The sequence below is a fragment of the Tiliqua scincoides genome, chromosome 12 (genome assembly GCF_035046505.1).
Source record: "Tiliqua scincoides isolate rTilSci1 chromosome 12, rTilSci1.hap2, whole genome shotgun sequence".
Lineage (NCBI taxonomy): Eukaryota > Metazoa > Chordata > Lepidosauria > Squamata > Scincidae > Tiliqua > Tiliqua scincoides.
Window position 1 is genome coordinate 7,213,820 of NC_089832.1, and position 20,535 is coordinate 7,234,354.

The following is a 20,535-nucleotide window of genomic DNA, read 5'->3' on the forward strand; positions in this document are numbered from 1 at the left end:
ACAGCTGGGGAAGACCCCTGGTCTGAAACCCCAGAGAGCTGTTGCCAGTCAGTGTCAGCAATAAACCAGGCCTAAAGAGACGTGTGGTCCGACTCAGTATGGCAGTTTCATATATGAATATGGACAAATGTCAAAGACAAGACATGTCACCATTACATTACCTTTAAAGTTCTTGATCACTAACTTCTTGGCTGAACCAGGTTTACTGTTGGCAAAACTGGAGACAGTGGAGGAGGCAGCTTTGGTCAGGCCATTGGCATGGTGTCCAACTGCTACTGAAGAAATTAAAAGGCTTTTGTTTTTGAGTTGCTGCTGGTGCTGCTGCTGAGAAGAGGCAGCAGGTGATGAAGAGGAAGATGAGGAAGACTCTTCTGCCATCTTCACATCAAGTCCAATAAAATCCAAGGAGTCCTCAAAGCGCAACTTCTTCTGCAAGTGATGGTTGGAAGAAGCAACCCCTGAGGAACAGGAGGTGGCGGAGGAGGAAGAAGAGGAGGAGGTGGTGGTGGTGGTGGTGATGATAATGGAGGAGTTGTTTTTGGAAAGGAGGGAGGAGCAGGAGATGGACTCAACCTCTTCTCTCTCACTGCTGTTGCTATTACTATTCAATTTTCTCTTCTTGGAGGATGAGGAGCTGCTGCTACTGCTGCTACCATCAGCGGAAGGTCGGACCTCCGGAGCCGCTGCTGCCGCTGCTGGGGGGTTGGGGGAAGAAAAACCTGTGGGAAACATGAACACACAGAGGTGAGCAGGCTGAAGGGCATCAAATCCTTCTGGTGTGGCAGACACGCAGAAAGGGGCAGTGAGGTGGTGGACGATGTAGAAGATTTCAGCCTCCTGGCTGTCCACAGAGGGAATTGAGACTCCCCCCCTTTTTCTTTCAGAAGGGATATGCCAGCTGTTGGGTGGTCCAAAGAGGGAGCTGAGCCTTGCGTCTTCCCCCTCCCTGGCTGTCCAAAGAAGGAGCTGAGGTTCGAGCCGCCCCCTCCCTTTTTCTTTCAGGAGAGAAGTGCTGGTGGTTGGGTAGTCCAGAGAGGGAGCTGAGGTTCGAGTTCCCCCTCTTTTCTTTCTGGAGGGAAGTGCCGGTTGTCGGGTGGTCCAAAGAAGGAGCTGAGGCTTGAGTCTCCCCCCTTTTTCTTTCTGGAGGGAAGTGCCAGCTGCCACCCCTCTCCAGGCACAGTCCTTCTCTCAAAGGTCCCTGGGTGTGAGGGTGCTGATAGTGGCGCCCCCAACTCTCACAGGCCTCCCTCTCAGCGCTGCCTCACTGTCCAAAGAGGGAGCTGAGGCTTGAGTCTGACCGTTTTTTCTTTCAGGAGGAAAGTGCCAGCTGCCTCCGCAGGTGTGTTCCTTCTTCTCTCCTGGCTATCCCCTGGTTGTGAGGGGTGGTGGTGGTCCTGGAGCCCCAACTCTCACAGGCCCCACTCTCAGTGCTGCCCCACTGTCCAAAGAGGGAGCTGAGGCTTGAGTCTGCCTGTTTTTCCTTTCAGGAGGGAAGTGCCGGCTGCCTCCCCTCCTCTCTGCAGGCGGTCCTCCTCCTCCCAGAGATCCCTGGGAGTGGGGGGGGGGTGCTGGTGCTGCTGCAGCCGGAGCCCCCCACCTCTCCCAGGCCTCCTTCTCAGTGCTGCCCCACTGCACCCCCGCAGGCAGGCAGGCAGGACGGGTCCTCTCCTCTCCCACTCTCCCTCGGAGGGGGGAAAGGAAAGAGCCACCAGCGGGGAGCCCCCCTCTCACTCCCCCTCCACTACCGGCGCCCCCTCTATGGTTGCCAAGGTGAGGAGGAAGATCAGGGCTTGTTATTGTCAGTACTGGAGGGAGAGAGGAGGGAGGGAGGCAGGGGAGGCTAAAGATGGCTGCCCTTCCGGTCGCGGGGCATGCCGGGAGGCCACCCCGCCCGGAAGCGCCGAGGACCTATGGGGGGAGAGGGGCGGCGGGAAGGCGCCGGGGTCTGCCAGGCTGGGGTACGCTGGACGGTCTGGGGGGCCCGCGCTCCCCCCCGTCCCTCACCGCCACACACACCCGCTCCTTCCTCCTGCCCTTTGACCCACCGGAAGTGATCATGTCGCCGGGCGGCGGGTCCATGAGGGGAAGAGGGTTCGTTGGAAGCCTCCTCGCGCCTGGGTGGGAGGGGCCGCCGCGTTCGCCTTTCTCGCCGCGGGATGACCCTCGCCGGCTCCCGTCCGCGCCCGCGCTTCGATCCCCATCGGATTGAGCCCCGCGGGCTTCCGTAGAGCAGGGCGGAATCACCCCGGGATGGCTTCGCTACTCGCGCTACTCCCTGCCCATTTGGGGGCGGGGCTCCCTCCACCCCTCCCTTTCTGACTTGGAAGGGGGCGGGGAGGAGGGGCTCGGCTGTCCTCCAGCCCCCCTTCAGGCACCTTCCCTGCCACCCTCAGAGCCCAAGCAGGTCTACTCAGAAGTAAATCCCATTAGAGTCTGTGGGGCTTACTTCCAGGTAAGGGTGGAGAGGAAACAGCCTCATCCTATGCATGTCTACTCAGAAGTAGTCAATGGGACTTACTCACAGGTAAGTGTGGCTGGGATTACCACCTGAGAGCCCACTCTGCATGTCTACTCAGAAGTAAGTCCCACTGCAGTCAATGGGGCTTACTCCCAGGTAAGTGGATAGGGTTTCAGCCTTAGGAGCTGGCAGAGTTGAGCCAGGGAAGGCATCCTCGTGCAAGCGCCAGAGGGGCAAGCACTGCAGTCCCATGCACAGTACTTAGGGAGTGAGGCCCATGCAGCCCAGTGGGCCTGTGCTTCCCGGTAAGTGTGCAAAGGATGGCTCTGCACCTAATCAGAGTTCATGCATGGTTTTTCTCTGTAAACCGCTTTGTGAATTTTTAGTTGAAAAGCGGTATATAAATACTGGTAATAATTAATAATAATGCATGGCAAAAAAAGAATTTGGGATTCTTTTTTGGGAAAAAGAATTTGGGGAAAAAAAGACAGGGATTGTCTACAGTAGCATAATGAAGCATAATGACCTCATGCATTTCCAGAAGTAAGCCCCACAGAGTTCGGTGGGACTTACTTCCAGGTAAGTGTGGATAGGATTTCCACTTCATTGTGCTGGATTTATGTGGCACAATCCTCTGCATGGCTATTCAGAAGCAAGCCCCATTAAGTGGACTGTCCAGGTACTTGTGTCCAGTATATGCTTCAAGCCTTATGTGGCAGAAGCTACATAGTTCAACCCTATGTATGCCTACTGAGAAGTAAGCAGCATTTGGTTTAGTGGGACAGTGTGTAGGACTGCCACATCAGCAGAATAGAAGTAAAACTGAAGAAAACAATCCTGTGCATATTTTCTCATAAATCAGTCCCACATCGTACTGTTGAGCAATCCAATGCATGTCTGCTCAGAATTAAGTCCTGTTAAATTCAGTGGGGCTTATTCAGTAAATGTATAGTCATTGTAAGAATGCATTAAACAGTTATGTAATGTTTTCCATTCCCCTATTTACAGCTCCTTCCTCTGTTGTTTTCCTTGCCTCCCTTTTAGATGGTGAGCCCTTCAGATATAGAGGTCTGTTGTCTCCCCATTGTAAAGCACCATTCACACAAATGGCAACAAATAAATAGGGCCCACATTCTCTGAAAGTCCTTGGCTGTTGTCCAGAAGCATCCACCACCAGCTAAATGACACAGATTTCTGTTATGTAACTCTGTAGCATTGTAACCTGATCCCATGCATTGTAACCTGATAAATAAATCACACTGAGCTTAGTGGGATTACTCTGATATAATCAGGGTCTGATTATAGAGATGGCAGAGAAATTAAATGAGTTCTTTGCATCTGTCTTCACGGCAGAAGACCTCGGGCAGATACCGCTGCCCGAACGGCCCCTCCTAACCGAGGAGTTAAGTCAGATAGAGGTTAAAAGAGAAGATGTTTCAGACCTCATTGATAAATTAAAGATCAATAAGTCACCGGGCCCTGATGGCATCCACCCAAGGGTTATTAAGGAATTGAAGAATGAAGTTGCAGATCTCTTGACTAAGGTATGCAACTTGTCCCTCAAAACGGCCACGGTACCAGAAGATTGGAGGATAGCAAATGTCACGCCTATTTTTAAAAAGGGAAAGAGGGGGGACCCGGGAAACTATAGGCCGGTCAGCCTAACATCTATACCGGGTAAGATGGTGGAATGCCTCATCAAAGATAGGATCTCAAAACACATAGACGAACAGGCCTTGCTGAGGGAGAGTCAGCATGGCTTCTGTAAGGGTAAGTCTTGCCTCACAAACCTTATAGAATTCTTTGAAAAGGTCAACAGGCATGTGGATGCGGGAGAACCCGTGGACATTATATATCTGGACTTTCAGAAGGCGTTTGACACGGTCCCTCACCAAAGGCTACTGAAAAAACTCCACAGTCAGGGAATTAGAGGACAGGTCCTCTCCTGGATTGAGAACTGGTTGGAGGCCAGGAAGCAGAGAGTGGGTGTCAATGGGCAATTTTCACAATGGAGAGAGGTGAAAAGCGGTGTGCCCCAAGGGTCTGTCCTGGGACCGGTGCTTTTCAACCTCTTCATAAATGACCTGGAGACAGGGTTGAGCAGTGAAGTGGCTAAGTTTGCAGATGACACCAAACTTTTCCGAGTGGTAAAGACCAAAAGTGATTGTGAGGAGCTCCAGAAGGATCTCTCCAGACTGGCAGAATGGGCAGCAAAATGGCAGATGCGCTTCAATGTCAGTAAGTGTAAAGTCATGCACATTGGGGCAAAAAATCAAAACTTTAGATATAGGCTGATGGGTTCTGAGCTGTCTGTGACAGATCAGGAGAGAGATCTTGGGGTGGTGGTGGACAGGTCGATGAAAGTGTCGACCCAATGTGCGGCGGCAGTGAAGAAGGCCAATTCTATGCTTGGGATCATTAGGAAGGGTATTGAGAACAAAACGGTTAGTATTATAATGCCGTTGTACAAATCTATGGTAAGGCCACACCTGGAGTATTGTGTCCAGTTCTGGTCGCCGCATCTCAAAAAAGACATAGTGGAAATGGAAAAGGTGCAAAAGAGAGCGACTAAGATGATTACGGGGCTGGGGCACCTTCCTTATGAGGAAAGGCTACGGCGTTTGGGCCTCTTCAGCCTAGAAAAGAGACGCTTGAGGGGGGACATGATTGAGACATACAAAATTATGCAGGGGATGGACAGAGTGGATAGGGAGATGCTCTTTACACTCTCACATAATACCAGAACCAGGGGACATCCACTAAAATTGAGTGTTGGGCGGGTTAGGACAGACAAAAGAAAATATTTCTTTACTCAGCGCGTGGTCGGTCTGTGGAACTCCTTGCCACAGGATGTGGTGCTGGCGTCTAGCCTAGACGCCTTTAAAAGGGGATTAGACGAGTTTCTGGAGGAAAAATCCATTATGGGGTACAAGCCATGATGTGTATGCGCAACCTCCTGATTTTAGGAATGGGTTAAGTCAGAATGCCAGATGTAGGGGAGAGCACCAGGATGAGGTCTGTTGTTATCTGGTGTGCTCCCTGGGGCATTTGGTGGGCCGCTGTGAGATACAGGAAGCTGGACTAGATGGGCCTATGGCCTGATCCAGTGGGGTGTTCTTATGTTCTTATGTTCTAAGCCAATTGGACCAATTGCTCCTAACTGGGCCTGTGCTAGGGTGATCTATGGCCCAATCTTATCCAGTTTTCCAGTGCTGGTACAGCTGTGCCAGTGGAGCATGCATTGCATCCTGTGGTGAGTAGGCAGTCACTGAGGCCTCCTTAAGGTATTCGAACATTTGATCCCTTACTGCAGGGCTGCATTACAGTTGCACCAGTTCTGAAAAGCTGGGTAGGATTGGGCTCCTAGTCTTGTCAAATACACACAACACATTGCAATGGATGTTCTGAATTTTTGTTTTGAAACAAAAAATAAAACTAGTTTTATTTCATTTCACAGTCTAAATCATTTCACAGTCACTAAAACAAGTGGTTTTGTAACTGTTTACTTTTCAAAGGTAATCTACACATTTTGTTTGTTTACTATGTATGCAATTTTATATTAAAATGTACTTAAATCCATTTGGTCCATTAACTGACATGCACTTTTTTAGCACATATTTTGATAGCTTTCCATTTTACCACAGAGGTATAAATAAAATGTACGATAGATTTTATGTCTCGTAAGACCCTACAGACCTTGGCTGTGAACGTGGGGGCCCACAAAAAATGTTTCCAACTGTGTCCTGCAGCTCCTAAGGCCAGCCCTGGATATAATTGTGTGTACGATTGTAACCTTAATCTATGTAACTTTTAAAAAAATTCCTTGTACCTTTCTATACCAGAATTGCACTTAAAGCGGATGACATTTCAAAGTAACAGAAGTAACAAAAGTATAAGACAATAATATACACTGTTCATACTTATGAAATATAAAATAGCAGTAGCAGTTTAAAACATAGTTTAGCACAGGAAGAAAGATCTAAGTCAGGTGGGCAAACTTTCAACTTTAGGGATCTTGGACCTTTAACAATTGTGTAGGAGAGAATTTCAGCAGGTGCTGCATGTCATCTGTGAAATGACAAGCTGCACCTGCTGAAATTTCCTCTTATATACAATTGTTAAAGCTCCAGGATCCCTGAAGTCGAAAGTCTATCTGCCTCTGGTTTAAGTAAAAGCATGCCTGCTGAAGATAGTTTTCAAGGTGGGTAATGATGGGAGCTGGTGTGTCTCTTTGAGGAGGTGTTTTGTAGCTGCCAGATTATCATGCTGGCCTGGAGTTTCAGCTTCGAATGGCTCTGTGGCTACATCTTTTAGGTACTGATGTGCTTTACCTCCAGTGTGACTTCCTCTATACACATGCTTTTAATAGAGGGATTGCTTTGTCTTTTATATTTTTACTGTTTCCCCAGGTTTCTGATATGGCCACAAAATGGTTTTTGTGATACAGTTTCCTTGCCCAAAATATTCCCAGCCTCTAACAAAACTGTGTCTTGCTGATGCCACTTTTTCATCCATCCAATTTCTGCATGTGACGGAACTCTCTGAGAGTTTCAAAGCTGAAGGGATGCCAGGTAAAACAGACACTGTACATCAAGTGTTTTCAACAAAGAACATTCCGTAGCTGGTAAATATTACTGGTAAATATTTCCACCGAGTGGCAGCATTGTCCAGGGTTTCAGACAGGTCTTTCTGAGCTGCACTGGATTGGTGCAGCTGGGAGTTACCAAGGATTGAATTGAGCTTTCTGCATGTAAAACTGCACATTGCACTGTTCCTGTTTTTATTGGTTGTTTCATGCTTACTATACAGGTGTGCCCCTGTATTTCGGGGGTTCTGTTCTGGAACTCCCTGCAGTTCAGTATCCTGTAGCCTCTGAATCACACATGGGCTGACTGTCTTCTCTAACAGAGATTAGCTAATTAAGCAAATTCTTGGGAGGATCAAGGAGGCAGAGTCCATGCTGGCCTTGTCCTATCAAGAGGACTAAAGCCTTTCAGCTTCAAGGTTTGCACTCTCTTCAGCATGGCAAAGCAGTTTAGAAGCTCAAAAGGAACCTAACTTTGGGCCCAGTCCTGTCCAACTTTCCAGCACTGATGCAGCCTTGCCAGTTGGGTCTTGCAGGGGAGGGGCAGTCACAGAGGCCTCCTCAAGGTAAAGAAATGCTTGTGCCCCTGCTTCAGCGCCCCGCATCCTGACTGCACGCGCACTGGAAGGGTGGACGGGCTGGAGCCCTTGTAGGCTTGTGAGTGGCTCACACCAGAAGCTGAAGCTTGTACAGAAAAGCACCGTGATGTGATGTGCTTCTTGTGCACTGCAGCTACTTAGCGGAAGGAAGAGCTGCCTGTGGACTGCAAGGGATGGCGATTGTCACAAGCTGCACTGCTGGGGAGGAGCAGGCAGGGGTCAGGCCTGGATCCTGTGGAGGCAGCAGGCCTGTGCCCTGAGCTGCCTAGTACTTCCAAGCTCAGATGTTCTCTGAGCTGCTCCCCAGACCGCAGCCCAGTCCCAGCTACCTTTCCAGGCCGACGGTGGGGCGTGCACAGCACTGGGAGCAACTTCCCCGCCCAACTTGCCTTGGAAACCGGTGCGCATGCGTAGAGGACCTATAGCTGGGGCCTGGCCGAAGTGCCTGCTGGTCGCCATGGCAACAACGGTGGGTGGGTACGCCTGCTCAGCTCTAGAGACGTGGGACGTTCCTTCCGCGTTGTCTCCTGGGAGTTGTAGTTTTGCCTCGCATTTTCTACCCCCTCCCCATTTCCCGATGGAAACGTCTTGCGCGGCGTTTTACGACACCGGCCGCAAAGCGAGGCGGGGGCGGGGTTTGCTTTCCGGCTGGCACCGCGGGAGAGGAAGGGCGTGAGGGGCCTCGTGTGTCGGGGGTGCGGAGGGAGCGCTTGGGAGCCAGTGGGCGGCCAGTCCCGTCGCCCCGCCCGTCTCGCGGGACCGGCGCCCCCCAGGATGTTTAAGAAGTGAGTGGGGGGAGCACCAGGAGGCTGGGGGCAGGATAGGTCTCCTCGTGTGTGTGTACTTACACGTATGTGGTAGCGTATGTATGTGTTTGCATGTGCGTTTACGTGTATATATACATGCATACATACGTACACACACAGATGTATATATATGTATACACACACACACACATATATATATACACATATAAGTGCATACATATATCTATGTATATGTATACAAATATATGTGTATTTACATATATGTATGTACACATGTATTTACGTGTATATATGTATTTAAGTGTATGTGTGGGGTTATGTACATGTGTGTATATGTGTATATATAATGTACATGTGTTTGTATACACACATACATACATGCTCTGTTTGCTGCATTGTTTGCTGATCATCTATCTACGGAATTTTGGCAGATGCAGCTTTAAAAACCCTTCCATGTTGAGCTGCACCTGCCAAAATTCCCTGGTCTGTGCAATGGGCAAAGGCAGAGGCACTCTGTCCCTCTTTATGTCTGGTCACCCTACTAATGAAGTGTCTTTTGTTTCAAAGCCTAACCAGTTCGTTTCCTTAGTCTTTTATTTACAGATTTTTGCATTTTTATCCCGCTTGTACCCCTTGTACACAAGATGGTTTGCAGTGTAATAGTAAAACAGTCAGTGGTGGAACTCCCTTGGGTGGAACTCTCATAACATAAAAGAGCAGTGTTTCTAAAGCGTTGTCTTTTATGCATCCTTTGTAAGCAGAGGAAGGCTTAGGATGGGTCAAAAGACATGCTTCTTTGTACAGTGTACAGTTTAGTATGTAGAACTCAGTGCTGCAATGTGGTGGTGCCCGCTGGCTCAGATGGCTTCCAGTGGGGTTGTTGGCAAATGCATGGGGGAGGGCAATGGCTGTTGAGCAACAGTGAGGGAAGACTTCTGTCTTCCTGGAGGCGTAAACCTGGCCGCAGTTGGAGACAGGCTGTTTAACTTATTTGGTTTGTTTGTGATGGTTTAAAATTGTGTCTGAAAACAGGATATACATGTTCTTAATAAAATAATTAAAATATATCATGGTTGGCTTGAGTGAAGACAATAAAATGCATGTACCATGTTCTTTCACCAAAGGGGACAGGATATTGTTAAAACAAAGGCTGAAAATTATTTTGAGATTTTCTATAAAAGTGTGTGTATATATTGCTTTACAAAGGCTAAAAAAATAGTTTACTGTCTCATAGGGCTCACAATCTTATAATTTATTTTCTAGACACTAGAAAGACAGCGGCTTTAAAGTGTTGAGTATGTGAGAAGGTTCCCCTCCCCAATATGGCTGACTTGCAGTTTTAATGGATGAAGTAGGAACAAATGTTTTTTAACTGGACCAGGAGATTCCTTCTAAGGTCTTGTCATTCACTTGGCAGATTTGATGAAAAGGAGAATGTATCCAACTGCATCCAGCTGAAAACATCTGTTATTAAAGGCATTAAGAATCAACTGATAGATCAGTTCCCGGGTATTGAACCATGGCTAAATCAGATCATGCCAAAGAAAGATCCTGTCAAGATAGTACGATGGTGAGTATCTCCTTCCATGAATGTCCCGAAGTTGCATTACGTATTTTTGTAATGCCAGTGATGTGTCAGTGGCATCAACCTCCCTTATATTTCTGCAGAAAGTTTCTATTTCAAACCAAGCATAACAGTTAATTAACTGACATAGTGAATGGGTGCAGTACCAGTCCAATTGAACAGTGGCAACAATATATAGTAAATAACTTTTTCTGACAGCATTCTGTCAGTGGATTCAAACAATGTATGGAACAGGCTTGGGATCAAAGCAACTGCCTCTGCCCAGAATCTCTGCACATTTCAGTGTAAATAACCCATTTTTGCCTGGCCCACATATGCACACATTTGGTCCCTTTTGCATATATGCAACATTGGGCAGACATGGCTTAGAACATAAGAACAGCCCCACTGGATCAGGCCATAGGCCCATCTAGTCCAGCTTCCTGTATCTCACAGCGGCCCACCAAATGCCCCAGGTAGCACACCAGATAACAAGAGACCTGCATCCTGGTGCCCTCCCTTGCATCTGGCATTCTGACATAACTTGGCTTAAACTTGGCTCACTGGGAATAAAACACCTGTTGAAGTATGGATCTCTCACACCTCTCTTTTTAGCACAGATCAGGAAATATCCATTCTAGTTTAGTATTTCTCCAGTGGCTGCTGTTGCTGGTGTCTCTTTTATGGTTCTTTTTAGACTTTTCCTTTCTTTGGGGAAAGGAAACCACTTCCTTTTGCTTTGTAAACTCTTCTGAGAACATTTTTACCTAAAAGCAAGAGAAAATATAAATCTTCTTAAGTACAGTCAGCCCTCATTATCTGTGGGCTTGGCCCCCATAGATTTGAATAGCTGTGATGCATGCTGAGCCCACCTGAGGACCTTCCGGATGCGACCAGAAGTACTGTCATGTCCAGGAAGTTCTGAGGGCCCCTCCACTGATTTACAGTCAGTTCTCTTTATATGCAAATTAGCAATCTGTGAATTTATTTATCTGTGAGGGGCAAATTGCTATCTTCTCTTGTTATCTGCTATGCAGAGACCTTCTGGAGACTGAAGGGAACCTTCAGAATGGTGCCTGTGACTGGTGTAGGGCTCTTTAAAATGGCCAGCAGAAGCTTCCACCTGTCATTTTTAAAGGGTCTGTGCTGGTTGTCGGTCCCATTCTGAAGGTCCCTGCAACCTCTGGAGAAATAAAGCATTCCTTTAGATCAGCCATTCTTAATGGGAGCCATATGATGCCGTGGCATATTTGAAGGGGGCCACAGACTGAAAACCAAAAATGATACATAATTTTATGTTTATCTGTTCATGTTGTGTCCTTTTTTGATGGTGGGAGAGGATGAAACCTGAGCAGAGCTCATAAGGGGACCCCCCCTCCAAGAAAGGTTGAGAATGGCTATTTTAGAGCATAGAATTCTCTTCCCTTCCTGTTTTAAGTATGCTTCAAATTCTGTTGAGATGTGGCTGGTGGGGATGTGATGCAGGGCCTTTTCATGGTGGCAGCTTGAGTGGTTCCTGCTTTTAAGTGGGCCGTAAGTATGTTTTTGGTTCATCGGATTTTGATTATGAGTTACTTTGCTATTATTTGCTTGAATTATCTTTGCCCACATTGTTTGACTGTTCACTGCCTCTTCTGGTGCCTTTTGGTTGTGATGTTAAACTGTTTTTAATGAACTTGTAAGCCACTGTAGTAACACCTTTTTTGGAGAACAAAAGCAGCCTATGACCCTTTTCTGTAATTCTTAACTTTGTCTCTTTCAGTCATGAGCATATAGAAATCCTCACTGTCAATGGAGAGTTACTGTTCTTCAGGCAACGAGAAGGACCTTTTTACCCCACACTGAGATTACTTCATAAATGTAAGTGTTTGGAGAGCATAAACCAGGTGCACCATGGAGAAAAGCTCAAAGGGGTTGTAGGTGTTATTTAAGTGTGACATTGAGCCGAACTCTTGCATGTTGATATGAAGTAGCCTGCTTAGTTAGAGGTGAAAAAATCTTGCTTGCTATTCTGTAGTAAGACATTAAATTTTGGCTGTTTCCTTAGGTACTGTTTTGTGTTGTGTGGGTGTTGCACAGTGAAGTTCACCAGATTTGCTTTCTACTTGAGTCACTCTGTGTTTGGTTTTTAAACTTTGTGCTTTTTTTCCTGGTTGTGTGTATGTTACCTGTTTATAAAAATGTAAGAGAAACCTTGCTGGGTAAGGCCAAACGGCCATCTAGTCCAGCATCCTGTGTCCCACAGTGGCCTACCTGCTGTCTCTGGAAACCCACACACAGGAGATTAAGTGACCTCCTTCTCTCGTGCCATTGTTCCCTTGCAGCTGGTATTCCCTGCCACTGGATCTGGTTATGGATCATAGCCATCATGACTAAGCTATTGATAGGTCCATCCTTCATGATTTTGTCCAATCCCCCCAGATTGACATTTCCCATCTTTGCTGTTTGTGGGGTTTTCCTTTCGGTTCAATTGAGAACTGAGTGTGTTCCAATGTTCTATTAAAAGCCAACCTGAGATGCTTCCACTTGGTAATTTGGGGGCCCTTACTCTTTTTGCTTCTCTCCCCCTCTTTTTCCCTGTGTGAAGCTCCTTGCTCAGGTACAGTTGGTGGAGAACTTGCAAAGTGCCTGGAATATCAGGCAGTCTAGAATGTGGTTTAAATTTCATCAGTTCAGTTTAAGATTGAAAATATATTTTAAAACCTTTGCATTGTGCTTTCAGAGAATGAACAGTATAGGAAAACTGTTTAGTATTACACTTTTTAAGGCTGTAAGAGCATGAGCCCTAGGTGTGAGAGTTGGTGTGGCACTAACAGCATTTGACTAGAACTGGGAAGTCTCGGTTTATGTCCCTGCTTGGCCATGAAGCTTACTGGGTGAACTTGGGCCAGTTCATGTTGCATCTGCTTTTGCATTAAACCCTGTTTTCCCTTTCTAGACCCATTCATTCTGCCACATCAGCAGGTTGACAAAGGAGCCATTAAATTTGTACTTAGCGGAGCAAATATAATGTGCCCTGGCCTGACGTCTCCAGGAGCGAAACTGTACGCCGCTGCTGCTGACACAATTGTGGTATCCTTGGCTTGTGGGTTTTCCTTGTCTGATGACAATTGGGACTTTTCAGTTAGCACATCTAAAGAACTGGTTTGGATCAACTTGGATTGTTAAGCTTATGGGTTATAAACATCCGAATCAGAGAACTATCTTGTAACCCAACTCTGGTTCTCCTCAACTAATTGGTAATTTTGTGGCCATCATATTAATGTCCATGCATTCCCTTCCATGAGCTCTTCCTGTTTCCCGATTTTTCTTGGAAGAGACAACTTGGCAGATTGCCTTCTGTGGCTGTCTGATCACTTTTTGGCATCTGTCTGGGAATCCTGGTCAGATGCTGCTGTAGATCGTAATGAAAACAAGCCTGTAATTTACTACGTTCTGCTTTGTCTTGTGTGCATAGAATGGTTTGTGGGATTGTTCCAATAAATCTTACATATTGCAGTTCAAGGCAGAGTTCTTTCCTCCAAAAGAGACCAGTGGTGCTTTGTGCCCATAGAATATGATCCAGTAGGTGGGGAGCCTAAGAAGCTTGAATGCCAGAGAATGAATTGGAAAAATCTAATGCTGTATTGCTATAATAGTTAAGTCAGATCTACTTGTTTTTTCGGGTGGAGGACCATGAGGGGGGATGCAAAAGCTAGGTTTAAACATAGTGTATTTTTAAAAGGATATGAGATGTCTTTTTCTCAACTCACTTGGAGAAATCAGTGGTTCTGATTTCAGAACCAGTACTAGATCAGTGGTTCTCAAACTTCTAGCACCAGGACCCACTTTTTAGAATGACAATCTGTTGGAACCCATTGGAAGTCATGTCATTAACCTGGAAGTGGTGTCATGGCCAGAAGTGGCATTGTCAAGCAGGAAAATTTTTAACACCCCCCCCCCATACAACAAAATCAAATTAAATTAAGTAAGTAAATAAATTAAAAGTTTACATAAGTAAAAGATTAAAATTTTTATTTAAAATAAAGAAGAACCCTCCTAACCCTCCAAAGCAGTTGCTGATCTGTTTAAAAAAGTTCCCCAGACATTCCACAGGATGTAATCCTATCCATACTTACTTGGGAGTAAGCCTCATTGACTGTCATTGTTAAAGGCGTATACATTGTAGCCTGTTCATAGTAGCCTGTACAGATCTGTCACGTTTCCTCAAATGCAGTCACATCATCCAATATTTTAAAAATAAAATACATTGAAATGAATGGAGTTCCTCCTGAAATTGACTTGCTACCTACCTACTGGGTCCTGACTCACAGTTTGAGAAATGCTGTACTAGATGTTCTGTAAACTGAATCGCGCTCTAGATACACAGATAGACTAGCCTCCTGAAGTAACCAGCCCTAGGAACCACTGTGAAAAGGAGCTCCCATTTGGTCTCACTGTAGATGTGTGTGTAAGTTTAAAAAACACAACACACACACAAACCCTCTGAAGGAGGTATTTTCCTTAGCTGACTTTTTAGGCAATAATGGCAGAAGGAAAACAGCATGCGCTGTGCGTTGGAGTCATGAAGATGTCGGCCGAAGATATGTGAGTCTTACTTTTAACGTGGATATAATGTGCCTCTTTCCTGTTGTTCTCCATTTTGGAGTGAAATAGTGACTCTAGGTCAATGTGTAGCTTCTTAGTGGTTCTTCAGACTTATACTATACTGCCAGAAAGATTTAGAAATTGTGCTTTGCTCTACATGAGTTGTCTTATCACATAATCCATGGCATCTTTGGCCAACAGCCTGGGAACACCTGAGGCTGCTGTGTCGATAAGCACATGTACTGCTGTTTTTCAACATTTCAGAGCATCAGAACGTTTCAGAGCACACACATATTCACTCCTGCCAATAACAAACTCAGAGGCAAGAGTGTGATATGAAAGAGTGGCATTTGTGGCAACAGGAGAGCAGACCAGTGAGCGGTGAAGGGGTCAACCCACTGGCCAGAAAACTAGTCACTGACCTAGCTGTTCTAGTTGGTCTGGTTAGGAGCTGGCAGTGTTTTACACGAGAAGAGTTCTGATGGTGGATCAGGCCAGCAGCTTGTCCAATCCAGCCTCCTCTTTTATATAGTGGTGAAGCAGTAGCATCGGGGCAACTTGCACACAGAAGACACACTATTATATGTGCCCTGCTATTTAAGAGGTATGATGGGGGTAGCTCATAGCTGTTCTGACTAGTAAGCATTGATAGACCTGCCCTCCATAGGTTTGTCTAATCCCCTGTTGAAGTCCTCCAAGCTAGTTGCCATCACCACCTCTTGCTGTTGTAAATTGCAAGGATTAACTGCTGCTTTGAGAAGGTCTGCCTTGGTTCTTTGCTTTGCCTTCCTGAATCTTACATTGTTTTGAGAGTAAGGCTTCTGGTGAGCCATTTCTGTCCAACATTGCATATATGCAACAGGCACCAAATGCGTACACCTGTGGGCCCGGCAGAAATGGGTTAAGACAGAATTGATATACGGGAAGGAAATATGATTCAAATGCAGTTTGCTTGTTAGGCATCCCTAAGGGTGGAAAGCGTTCTCGCAGTACAGTTGCTCTCACTCCTGTAAATTGCATGTTGTTGCAATTTTATCCTGGTGTTGCATATGGCAGTTCATATAAATGGAAGAGCCTCTAGTTAATGTTTAAATAGCTAACAAGTTGATTTGAAGATTAGACCTGCTGGGTTACATTTGTAAAAACCTTTATTGGACATGCAGAACCAATCCTTGCTATCTCTCCCCCCCCCCTTTTCTTCCACAGAGAGAAAGTCAACAAAGGGATCGGCATTGAAAATATCCACTATTTAAATGATGGCCTGTGGCATATGAAGACGTATAAGTGAAGCGTGCAGCTCCCAGCAAATGCACTTCCTATGAACGCGGACTACTTTGTCATTCTTCTGTTTTTAACGTGACTGAATGTACAAATTTATTTTGTTCTGTGGCTATGCTAAATAAATCAAGTGAATGCTGAAGTCTTCGTTGCTGAAATGGTTCTCTAGACACTCCTAAAGTTTTTTTTAAAATAATGATTCTTTCCTTCAAGAATTAACCAAATTGAGATGGTTTTATCTGTCTCACTGATGTAAGAATGAAAGGTAAGGTGTACATGGCAGCAGTTGGTTTCTTTAATCCAGAAATGGATATTTTTGCAAGTCTGGATCATCCACCCACTCTTTTAGCATGTATTGGCTGCTGCTCCACCCCACTGCTGGGGTGACAGCTGTTGTAAATGAACACAAGCCAGCATGAATTTTTCTTCCTTATGTACTAGCTTTCCAAATGCAGGGTGTGTCATCTGTTCATATGATTGCATTCTAAAGTGGTAAACTCTTCTTGGAAGGGCTGTAGCATATGATCTTCCTGAACGTATAGTCAGGCCTTCTGGGTTGTTGTACAAGAATTTAAGCAAGATGGTGTAGTTTGGTGGTCTACAACCTTTTTCATGTCACAACCCTAAATACAGCATGAGACTAGGAACCCACAGTCACTCCCACTTCAGGGAGATGATCCACTGCCCCTGCCTCATTTCCCCCTACCTCTTGTGTCTTCACAGCAACCCTGTGAGGCAGTGGCGTGAGGAGGGCCAGCCTTGGGAGCTACAGGGCAAGATGGCAAGAAAAGGCTGTGCAGGATTGTATCAAGAACTGAGTTTTGACAAGGCAGTGCCATTATTGCCATCCAAGCCCTCTCTTGCACAGGTTTTGAAAGTTGTTGTGACCTCCCCCCCCCAAAAAAATGAGACTTCACAACACCATTGGGTTCATGACCCACCAGTTGAACAATAGTGGTGTAACTGAAGGCTGTTCCCTTAAAAATTGGGGGAAGGGGGACTAGCTGCAATCACCATCTCAAACTGGAATCTAAGAAAAGGATGCAAATCAGATTCACGCTGGCTGTATTCTGGCAATCCGTCTGATCTGAAAAAAAAATATGTATAATGGGAAAGGCTACAGTTGTGTTATCACTGAATTGCTTTGCAGTGGAGTGCTTGGGCCTTGGCTAAATCCAAACAGTTTTCTGCCATCCTATGGGCTAGTCCCACCATCTTTTCTAGTTCTTAAGAGCTTCTACGTCAGTTTATGCACAAACATAAAAAAGAAAAAGGTCCGTTCTCTTGCTCTCGTTTCTCAAAATGTTGATTCAAGGTGCCTGGATGCTCTCTCTTCTCAAAAGTTGAGGGTGGTGGTGGAGGAATAAATGAAATTTGCATTACTCAAGTAAATGTCTGTAATTGTCATTCTCAGGTGGAATCTCCATGGCAAGGTCAGTCCTTGACATCTGGGAAGCTCCTCCCTCTCAGGCAAGCAGGTCAGGTCAGGTTACAAAGTCTTCCAGGTGGGAGGGGCTCCCTCGATTCCCCAGACCGACCTTGCCTCTAGGCAGGCTAGGTTGGATTTTTTCTTGGTCAGCTTACCTGACCTTCAGAACTGTTTTTTTTTTTTTTTCTGGGGCTTTGGCCCCTTTACTTTTAAACAAGCTGTGAGGAAAAGGACTGCAGCCATCCTGCCTGAGCAACCCTGACTGCCGTCCTTGTTGGGCGGAAAATGGGGTTGCTTCTCGCCCCTTAGGCAGCCGGACAACTGTAGGGCTCACGTTTCCTCCTGGTTTTGGGACAGCATCGGAGCCTGTCTGCAGGGCGATTCTTGGCCATGCTCCGCTGACTGCCATCCTTGTTGGGGTGGAAAATGGGTTTGCTTCTCGCCCTTTAAGCAACTGGACAACTATAGGGCTCATGCTCCCCCCTGGTTTTTGGGAACAGCATAGGAGCCTGGCTACAGGGCAATTCTTGGCGGTGGATGACAGCACCACAGCAGTGGGCGGTATTTTTCCCACCAAAACTGCACCACAGCAGTGGGCGGTATTTTTCCTGCCAAAACAACCACAGCAGTGGGCTGCTGCCCAGAAGGTGTGTGGAGAAGGCAGATCTACTCTCCCGATTCCTGCTCAAACAGCAGTGCTTGTCAGAGGGCGAAGCCAAGACAAGCCTGTTTCCTGCCAAAGCACCACACAGCAGGCAAGGTGCTGCCAAGACCCTGTGAGGGCCAGGCAGAGTGACACAGACCTTCAGAGGCCAGCTGAGGCATTTTCTGATTCAATAAGGGGGTGATTTGTGCAAGCCCCTCTAGAGAGGCATCTGAGACCCGGGTCCAGGCTCTCTGCCTCTGCAACTGGGAGGAAATGGCCATGATTCAGGCCAGTGTCTCCAGGTCGGCCACAGCCTTGGCCACCCTCCAGAGATCTGGCCTAATGCGGATTCAATCCCTTTTAAGCCTGAGCTGGCCATTGAACCTTCTCCCCCCCCCCCCAAATAACTAATTCCCTCATTGTTGGGGGGGGGGGATTTTACATCAGAATTTTTCCCTCAGTAGCTGCTACTGCAGTTAAAAGGTTGTTAAGCTCATGCCTGGCACTTTCCTCTCAGCATCTTAGCTGAGGGGGATTTCGATCTGTTCCATCAGGCGTGGAAGATGCACTCCTGAGAAATCATGAGGCTGCCAACTGAGTCGTCCCTGATGAGGCATCACATCCTGCTGCGACTGTGTTATCCCTTCTCGTCTCAAGCAGCGAGGTGGAGGGTTCTGGAGCTGGCAGACTCCTGTTGACCGTGCTCTGTGCTTTGGCACGCTGAGGGTCAGGCAGACTTAAAAGAAATCTGGTGCCCAGCCTGTCCCACGCTCCAAACTCTGCTTTTTCTCCACAGCATTTGCTGAGGAGTGCCTCAAGGAGGCATTTTGTGAGTCATGGGTCACTCAGGGCTTCCAGGGATGTGACAACATGCCTGAAGTCTCTGCTTTAGTGCACGCAGGGCCAAGTTCCCTTTCCCCAGAGCATTGGGGAAAGTGCTGGTTCACCTGAGAGGGGATTTGGAACACCCTGAGGCAGCCGTTTCTCCCCCAGGACAGGATTCCCCAGGCACAGGATGCCTGCCAGTGTCCTAGGAGGCACAAAATTTAGTGCAAAGCTGGGTTGAAGGGCTTGTGACTGACTGCGGCTGACAAATTGGGGCAGCTCATGAGGACTGAGCAGGGGGAGAGGAGAGGACTTTTAAGTCCTATAGGTTCAAGTGCCAGTGTTCACCTTCCCCCCCCCCTTCCAATCTTCATTGGGTTCTATTTAACTGAGGGGACTCCACAGAAATGTGCAGGTCTCAATCATCCTCTTCATCTTCCCTCCTGCCCCAAAGCTCCTACAGGGGCAGTCAACATAAGAGGGCTCCAACTACTAAAGGTAACTGGCTTCTTGAAATGGGCACAACAGACTCCATATCCTCTAGAGAGGAAGGATAACTCTTGGGGGAAGAAGCCACTAACAGAATAACCTGAACAGGCTTTTACCAGTGTCCTATTTCCTAAACTGTTACCTAAGGCAAATTTGGGCGCAATCCTAACCCCTTATGTCAGTGCTTTCCAGCACTGACATAAGGGCAATGCAGCTCTGAGGTAAGGGAGCAAACATTCCTTTACTCTGAGGAGGCCTCTGTGAGTGACACCCAACTGCAGGATGCAGCACACGTCCCATTGGCACCACTATGCCAGTGCTGGAAAGCACTGACATAAGGGGTCTGGGTTGTGCCCTAGGTCTCTCAATCTTGGCTCAGAGGCTGGGTCACCTTCTGCCTCTGCCTGTGTAACCAGGCCAGTGGCCAAGTGTCTGTTTTTTTCCTCAGGGTCCCACGAAGTCACCTGAGTTTCTCTTTCAGAGGCATTTAAGTCCATCTCAGAAGCAGAGTGGACCACACCATGTCAGAAGAAACATACTTCCAAATTGCTTGGTAAGCTTTGTTCCCTGCCTCAGATTACTCTGCAAACTCCAAGTCATTGCTGCCTTGTCTTCACATGTGGCGATTCTGTCAGAGGGCGAAGGGGAACTGAGGGACCCTTGTGATACAGAGGTGGCTCTCTAGAGAGACTTAGAGCTTCTTATGCTTTCAAGGCAGCTGCCACTAACCTCCTAATGTCTAAAACTACCTTTTTGGGGGCAGAAGAGGTGGCCATTTCAGACCACATTCTATCCAAGAATGTCAAGAAAGGGTTGAGGAAAATTGCTCTGTAAGTAGCCTTTTCTACATATCTCCCTCTTGATGCTTGTCAGTTTGCTGCAAGATCCATGGCCTCTGCTTTAGTGGCTAGAAGAAATGCCCAGCTCCGACCCTGGGATGTTAATGCAGGTTCCCAGGTCAGATTGGTTGTCCTCCCCTTTGAAGGGAATAATGCCTTTGGGGAGCACAATATCCTGTTCTCATTGAGAACTGGAGTCAGACAGAGGTTTTACCCACTCTCAAGAGTTATATTTGGAAAGGACTATTCCAAATATAAATAACATCAGTCCTGTCATGGTCACAAGCTATCCTTTCGTCCCAAAGGTCAATCCAAGTTTAGATCTCAGTGGTCCACATTTAAGTCCCATCATCCCTTGGGCAGATCTCTAAAATGTACATCCTCCAGCTAGTGCATCAAGTCTAACAGATAATGCAACACCTGATGCCAGGTTTGCCTTTGAGTTCGCCGGAGTAGGTTAGTAGGACCC

General features: G+C 46.9%; 2 protein-coding genes across 2 annotated transcripts in view; one reads left to right on the top strand and one right to left on the bottom strand.

The window, feature by feature from the left end:
- CUL4B (cullin 4B) overlaps positions 1 to 2,278 on the bottom strand; it is a 40,645-nt gene extending 38,367 nt beyond the window's left edge. Inside the window, exons 1-2 of the mRNA XM_066640276.1 lie at positions 2,046 to 2,278; positions 162 to 719 (exon numbers count right to left, since the gene is read on the bottom strand). Coding sequence (XP_066496373.1) covers positions 162 to 719; positions 2,046 to 2,079 — 592 coding nt within the window. The 5' untranslated portion in view covers positions 2,080 to 2,278. The remainder of the gene's footprint in view (positions 1 to 161; positions 720 to 2,045) is intronic.
- Positions 2,279 to 8,276: 5,998 nt separating this feature from the next.
- MCTS1 (MCTS1 re-initiation and release factor) lies at positions 8,277 to 15,980 on the top strand. Its single transcript, XM_066640277.1, has 6 exons — positions 8,277 to 8,427; positions 9,827 to 9,979; positions 11,736 to 11,833; positions 12,912 to 13,045; positions 14,493 to 14,560; positions 15,767 to 15,980. The coding sequence occupies exons 1-6, from the start codon at positions 8,417 to 8,419 to the stop codon at positions 15,846 to 15,848; spliced, it is 546 nt and encodes a 181-aa protein (XP_066496374.1). The 5' UTR covers positions 8,277 to 8,416; the 3' UTR covers positions 15,849 to 15,980.
- The last annotated feature ends 4,555 nt before the right edge of the window (positions 15,981 to 20,535 follow it).

What these genes read in the sequence shown, in the direction of transcription:
- MCTS1 (XM_066640277.1), top strand. An exon ending in ACTGAGATTACTTCATAAAT is followed by an intron (nt 11,834 to 12,911) that starts GTAAGTGTTTGG and finishes TTCCCTTTCTAG; the next exon opens with ACCCATTCATTCTGCCACAT. An exon ending in CTGCTGCTGACACAATTGTG is followed by an intron (nt 13,046 to 14,492) that starts GTATCCTTGGCT and finishes CTGACTTTTTAG; the next exon opens with GCAATAATGGCAGAAGGAAA.